At 43.4% G+C, this 7,310-nt stretch overlaps 1 protein-coding gene across 2 annotated transcripts in view; it reads right to left on the minus strand.

The window, feature by feature from the left end:
- LOC102014103 (cytochrome P450 2B5-like) overlaps positions 1–6,560 on the minus strand; it is a 9,294-nt gene extending 2,734 nt beyond the window's left edge. For both annotated transcript variants that reach the window (XM_005415120.2, XM_005415121.2), the window contains exons 1-5: positions 6,230–6,560; positions 5,563–5,739; positions 4,865–5,006; positions 3,508–3,695; positions 3,177–3,318 (exon numbers count right to left, since the gene is read on the minus strand). In XM_005415120.2, the coding sequence (XP_005415177.1) occupies positions 3,177–3,318; positions 3,508–3,695; positions 4,865–5,006; positions 5,563–5,739; positions 6,230–6,526 (946 nt within the window). In that variant the 5' untranslated portion in view covers positions 6,527–6,560. The remainder of the gene's footprint in view (positions 1–3,176; positions 3,319–3,507; positions 3,696–4,864; positions 5,007–5,562; positions 5,740–6,229) is intronic.
- Positions 6,561–7,310: the final 750 nt, after the last annotated feature.

The raw sequence follows: 7,310 nt of genomic DNA on the forward strand, positions 1-7,310 counted from the left end.
AGCATGTACATACAATACACTCATACTGTACATAAAATTATAAATGAGACCAATACACATGTGGTGTGATTTATGGCCTCAATAGTTTCTCAGACATGTAAGGAATCACACTACTACTTTAGAAATCTTGGGCTTGAGGAGGAATGAGGGCAAAGGGAGTCTCAAATTCAGGGAGATAATCACAGAGATAGCCCCCATACTTTAGTGCTTCTTCATCTCCAAACTGATGACCTTGAGAAAGGCCTGTCAAGGATGGGTTTCAGGGCATACCCAGTGCCTTTCAAATCATTGGGGCCTTATACTTGCATAGAAGCATCTGGGGCAGTACCCACTTCCCTCGGATACATCCAGAAAGTAGGAGACATGGGCTTCAAAGTACTCAGGGAGGCCCTAAAGTGGTTCTTCCCCCTGGAACTGGTACTGTGACCCAGATTCCACCAAAATAGCCTGATGCCTTCTCTACACACCCTGTCCATCTGGGGCTATCCATTTGAACAATTTTTGATAGCTTTTTCATTATGCTCCTTTGGCCCAGTTTCTTTCTTTCTTCCCATGGTAGCCTGCGTTTGTTTTTGTGTACATATGTCAGGCCCTGTTTCTAAGTCTATCTTTTATCTCCCTCTTCTCATTCCTGTTTTCTGCCATCTTAACTCCTTGGCTATATTTGGATCTGATTCGTTCTCATTCAATCTCAATCTCTCTTCCTCTCTCTCTCTCTCCCAGGACCAACTCCCCTTCCATGTTGTCTCTTCTTTTCTGTCTCTCTGACACCCTCTCTCCCTGTATCATTCTCATATTTTGCTATTGTTTATCTGTCTGCCACTGTCCTTACTTCTTCACATCTCTGTTTTCTATATACTGAGGGTAGAACTCATGAGTGCAGGAACCAAATCTCGTCCAACCACCCTACTGCTCCCAACTCTCACTGAAAACGAAGTGAGGGAGTTGACCATTGCACTGTGTCACTGAAGTCACTGATAGAACTCAAGACCAAAGACTTGTTACTGAGGAATTCCTTCCTCTCAAACGATAAGAAAACTGGACATTGGGGTTTTCCATGGGCAAGGCCTGTAAAATTCGAAGTGAAGATGCCAATCTGTATAGAAAATTTGAACCTAACTCAATATAAAAACAAACTACAGCAGACTTGAGAATGTACACTTGGAACAGGTAACCAAGTGTCAGCCAATCTTAGCAGTCACGCTTCTGGCAATCACAGGCTGCAAACTTGTTCAGACAAGTCCATACAACGCAAAACCAGATAAGATTTTAAGAATGAGTGTAACCTTACCATGAAGTTCCGATCTAAAAAACATTGTATTCAAAGTTGGAGGAAAGGGAACTGAAGCGATTGTCTGGTTTGTTTGATTTTACATGGTTCAGATATTAAGTCTACAGCTGACCACTGTCAGACTGTTAAGTTTGGCGAGCATGAGGGACATCACAGTGCAACTCCTCTGCAGCAAAGTCATATCACTTTTTATTATATTTTAATCAGATAATACATTTAATTCATACTTTTCTTCCAATGAGAGAACTTTTGAAACTGAATGAAAAATTTGTTTTTGAGACAGGGTCTCATGATGTAGTTTAGGCTACTTTGAACTCACTTTATACCTCAGGTTGTCCTCAAAGCACCATGATCCTCCTACCTCAGCCTCCTGAGTGCTGGGATTACAGGCACGTGCCGCCATGCCCACTGAATAAATATTTTTAAAATGTACAGGAAGATAAATTACAAGAAATGGACAATTAAGAACTAGTTTTTTCACTGTCTATACCCTGAAATATATATTTATAGCAGTATGGATATCCTCATGCTTTATCAGTATGATATGGACAGATGCTAAGATAAAAATTTCTTCATCTAACAATATTGGCCCACATTGTTGGAGGGAAGTAAGGTTGATGCACGAACAATCTGAGAGACTGGTCATGGTGGCGCCATCCCAACACTTGGGTGGCTGAGGCAGGAGGATTGCCACAGATTTGAGATCAGCTTGACTACATAATGAATTCAAGGTCAGCCTGAACTACATAGTGAGACACTGTCTCAAATAAACAAAAAAAGAGAGTAAGATAGAGACTGAGAAATAAACAGGTTTTCAGCTCTGTTGTGCTTTGAGTGTTGCTTTATAGCCTAGTCCTGAATTTTAATTTATCTGGATAGATTTCTATTTAAATAATGTTGGAAACTGGTGGCCCAGATGGTGGCAGCAAACAAATATGAAGTGTGTTTCCTCAGTTGAAAAAAAAAAAAACAAAACAAGCCAGAGTAGAGCATGGGAACATGGACAGATGAATATGGCAAGACCTTCCTGAACTCCTCAGTGCTCTAGGGAAAACCCAAGTTCCTCTCTTGGCCCTGTAGGCCCTCCCCAACTGAGCTCTTCACCCGGTCCCCTTTCCTAAGCTACACACCAGAGATTTTTTGTTTATCAAATGCATCATGACGATTCCACATTCAGTCTCTTCGTCTTTGTGGTTCCCTCTCCTTTGGATGCTCTTCCCAGTGGCTGATCAGTACTCACCCATGAGGCTTCAACCTAGAAGCCTGTTTCTGAGATAAGTGCTTTTTCATCAAATCACCAAAATTAATCAATATTTCCTATTTTGTTGCCCCAAAGCCACCTTTAGAGCACCTATCATGACCAAGAATATAATTGCCCCCCACAAGAATATACTTTGTCCCACGCAATCCTAAGTATAAGATGAGCATTAACTCGTTAATTACATCATCTTTTGGCAACTGTTTGGTGAATGTGCGTCTCCCTTGCCATACTTAACATTACCTGGGTCAGACACTATGTGATTTGCTTAATGCATTATCATCAGCCTCCAATGGAGTACTGGCTTCAGACTAAGGCTAATATATGAGGTTTGCTTGCTACTATTGTCATCATTGTTATTCTTGCTTTTGTTGCTGTTGTTACTACATGTTTGCAGTATATGCAGTTTGCAATCATCTTATGGAGTGCCAAGATGTGCCTTCAGGAGATCATATCTCTGCTCAAGTTTCCTCAATGGCTGCAGTGAAGGTGACCTAGGATATTTGGGTTAAAGCAAGTGGAATATGACTAAAATGCTCAGTAAACAAGTGCATGCCACCCTTTGTCTGCAGGAGAGAATGGGAACCACTCTCCAGTATCTGGGAGATGGGTACTGGACCAACTTACCCATGGAGAAGGGAATAAAAGCTTCACTCTTCCTCAGTGCCCCCTTAGCATCCAGAAAGTGATCAGGGTTAAAGGTGTCTGGTCTTTCAAAATGACATGGGTCATGGAGAGCAGTGGACAGGATCGGGTATACTTCAGTGCCCTGAGGAAACGTTACAAAATCAGAAGATATTGCTATTCTTTGGCCTCCACATGGGAAGACATAAGTAAATATATTCAATTAAAGGAAACTGAAAGAAGGTTTCCCTGCTGAGAAGTCAACAAGCAGTTGAGATGTGGGTTAAGAATCCAAAGAGGTGCAAGAAAGATGTGGGACACCAGCTTGTCTCACCTTGGGGAGGATGAACTCTCGGAAGGACGTGTCTTTGGTGACCACATGGGGTGCACCCAAGGGGGCAATGTCCGCAAATCTCTGCATCTCACAGATGACCGCCTCAGTGTATGGCATTTTGCTTCGGTCATCCAAGGCTGGCGGGCGGTGTGAGCCAATCACCTGTTCAATTTCCTTTTGGACTCTCTCTGCACAGAAAAGGGGACAATGAACCCCACATCAAAAAGACATTTCAGCAATGACATTTTTTTCTTTGGACCGGTGAGCTGGAAATACTGTACAGAAAACATTTATCCCATTCACACCTTGAAAGCAATCAGCTGTGGGTGAGAGCAAGAGGGAGAAAATAACAAGAATTCGCACCCTTTAAAATCTATGAACGCTATAAATTATCTCCCCACATCCACAACTATACACACACCACAGCGTTGCATGAATTTTATATGAAGAACTGAAAACTGCTCCTCTACGATCAATAAGAAATGAACCAAGGTTGTTAGCAGTTTCTAAAACATAATAGGAGAAGGAATTAATTCATGAATAACTGGATGATAAATGAATGAATGAATGAATCAATGGCTAAATCAATAAATGAAATGGCTGATGAATGAATGAGATGAAAAAATCAGTGAATAGATATATGTCTTTGATTTATCAATAATATATGGTTGAATTAATCTATTAATAAATGGCTCATAGAAAAATAAGTCAATAAATTCATAGATAATCATATGAATGCTAGATATATAGAGAACTGTATAATGAATAAAGTAGTGAAGGTATGAGTAAATGAAGAAATAAGTGGAGGAAAGGCTTGAATGAAGAGTGATCCGGAGTGAAAAAATGAGTTATGAACTGAATAAGTGAAAGAATGATGGATGAATGAAGCATGAATGAAGCATTGAAAGACTGCTGGTAAGGAATGAAACCTTGTTCAAAGATAGATGAATGGGTAGAGGCATGAGTAATTTAAAGAGCCAATGAATAAGTGAGAAGTATCAGTGTTCAAAGGATCAGCTCGAGTCAATTAATCCAAATAAATGAATAAAGCTGTATGTCCTTCAATGAATCATAGATAAAAGAATCAGTAAATATACAGGTGAATTAATAAACAGATGCAAGGTTGGAGGGATTGTTCAATGTCTCAGTGTGATAGAAAAACAGTAGAAAAAGAGGTGAATAGATTTTTCATTTACATCTATATTCTCAGCACCGGCTTAGTTGAGAGACTGTTCAAAACCTGTAGAGCTCCTGGCATAAGTGCCCACAGTTTTCTGACATCATGGGGTCCCCTCACCCCATCTCTGCAACCCAAAGGGCATCACAAGGCCTTCCCAACTGGCTGTCCATTGCCCACCTGTGATATGGGGATACTTGAGCAAAAACAGGAAGCCATAGCAGAGAGTTGTGCTGGTGGTCTCCGTGCCAGCAAAGAAGAGCGAAATCGAGGTCAGGATGAGGTTCTTGTGGTGGAACTCAGTGTGCTGGTCAGACTTGTCCTATGTCCCAAGCAAGGTGACAGGAGAGGGTCAGGGAAGACTGAAGCCTTGCTGCAGGAAGGGTCATCTGTCCCTCTGGACACACTCCCTCTGTTTCTGGGACTCAGGCAATCTGATTTGCCTTGCATTTTTCTATCTTTGACATCCAGCTGTCTGTCTGTCTGTCTGTCTCTCTCTCTCCCTCTGTTTTTCTTCATTCTACCTCGCTCTGTTTCAATCTCTCTCCATCTCTTTGGCTTGTTTCTCACTTTTGGGGTTCCCATTCTTTTTCCTCCTCTATGCGTTTTTATTGCTTTTTTTTGCCCTTTGCCCTGACTTTTTCTTCAGCTAATACTTGCCTCTTTCTCTTTCCCTCCCATTTCAGTTTCTCCTTCCTATCTTTTGCTGCCTTCCACCTCATCTGCTTTTCACTTCTTCTTCTCCTGATTTCCCTTTCCCATGCAGTCCTCCCCATCCTCTGTTTTCTCCTCCCCTCTCTCCTCCTCTACCTTTTTCCTTCCCTTCCCTTCACATCACCATCCTCCCCTCCTATCCGTTCCCCTCTCCCAGATCTCACTTTGTCCATGCGGAGCAGGAAGGTATCGATGAAGTCTCTGGGGCTGCTGGGGTCCAGGGTGTCACAGTGTTCCTCCACAATGTGGCCAATGAAAGTGTTGACTTCCTGCATGTATTTGTAGATTTGCTTGTGTGGGCCAGGAAAGTGTTTCATGATGTTGGGGAACAGCTCAAACACCTTCAAGAAAGAAGAGGCAGCGAGGTTCACACAGGCTCAGTTAGCAGATCACAGAGGGAAGAAGATGTTCTGGACCCCAAACCTCCATGGGGAAGCCCCATCCCTCCATTGCTCTCTCCTCTGAGTCTACCTCTCTCCTTCTCTTCAGGAACACACACACCCACACACACACACAACTTTTGTGTCTCAGAATCTACCTTTATCCTTAATTTTCTTTTCTCTGTATTCTCTCTTTTCCTCTCTTCTCTCTTCCCAAGCCTTTATTTATCTCCTCCACTTTATTTCTGCATCCCCGTAACTCCTTTCTTTTTGTCAGCCTCTTGGTCCCTGCTCACTGTCTCTCTCTCCCTTCAGGTCTCAGAGTCCCCAACCTCTGTTTTCCTTGCACCCTTCTCCCAGCCCTAAGTGGGTTTCTGGGCCCCCCAAAGCAGGGCATCGTTCCCCATACCCTAGCTGCTCCCCTCACCCCTATCCTCCCTCATTCCCCCACCTGGCTGGAAAAGGAGCTGACGAGTGAAAAGGACTTATAGAACAGGTCCAGCAGCCTCAGGAACTGGTGATCTTTGTAGTCAAAGCGTTTTCCAAAGACAATGGAGCAGATGATGTTGGCCGTCACCGAATGAAAGAGGAATATGGGGTCCACAAGGCCTCCTAGGGAAAACGGCAGCACTTCATGAGACACAGATTCAAGAGCCTGGGGGGCATTTGGCTGCTGTCCTGTCTCTGTGCCTGCTGTCACTCCATAATCAAGATAAGAATAGCAGTGAACTCTGACACTCCTCAGCATGTGCTATGTGCCAGGCTGTACTCTAAGCACTTCTGTTATTTTAACTTAATTCCTCCACAACATTGTAAGGAGATGTGATTCTATTATTCTACCCATTTTATAGATGGATGAATGATTCATGGTTAAATGATTTGACCAAGGTAACACTACTCCCCATCCCTGGGGCCAGATTCAGACCAGGCAGCACAGAGACAGAGCCAGTGCACTTGGCCCCTTCCCTGAACCTCACCCCAAGCCCCTGCTCCATCTTTGTAAGCTGATAAAGTTAAGGCCTGGGGAAGAAGAAGTGCAGCATGTCCAATCCATTGCTTGTGGAAGTTTGAAAGTCCCGATCACTTCTTCACTTCTTTGTCCAAGTTCAAAGCCCAGTCACTCCTCCTCCATCTCTTCCCTCCTCCAGGGCTTGTGTGAGAAGGAGGGAGGCTCTGAGCCCAAGGACCTCAGATAGGTATGGTCCTCCGTCTCTCTCTGTCTCTGTCTCTCTCTCACACACTCTCTCTCTCTCCCTGTCTCTCTCTCTCTTTATGTGTCTGCCTCACATATCTACTCTCACTCATTTACAGACTATTCTCTGACACTTGGCCATGCATTTCTAATTTGTGTCTCACTTTCTACCTTTGTTTTTGCTTCCTCTCTGAGTCTCTGCCACCCTTGTCTCTTTCTCTTCCTTTTGCTCCCTCCATGTCGGTCTCTGCCTCTTTCCTGTCTCTTCCTCCTTCTGTTTTCCCTCTCAGTCTCTGTCCCTGTTGCTTCTCCCCAACTTCAGAAACTCCACACATGACAA

This window comes from Chinchilla lanigera, unplaced genomic scaffold, assembly GCF_000276665.1.
Source record: "Chinchilla lanigera isolate Chin_1 unplaced genomic scaffold, ChiLan1.0 scaffold00412, whole genome shotgun sequence".
Lineage (NCBI taxonomy): Eukaryota > Metazoa > Chordata > Mammalia > Rodentia > Chinchillidae > Chinchilla > Chinchilla lanigera.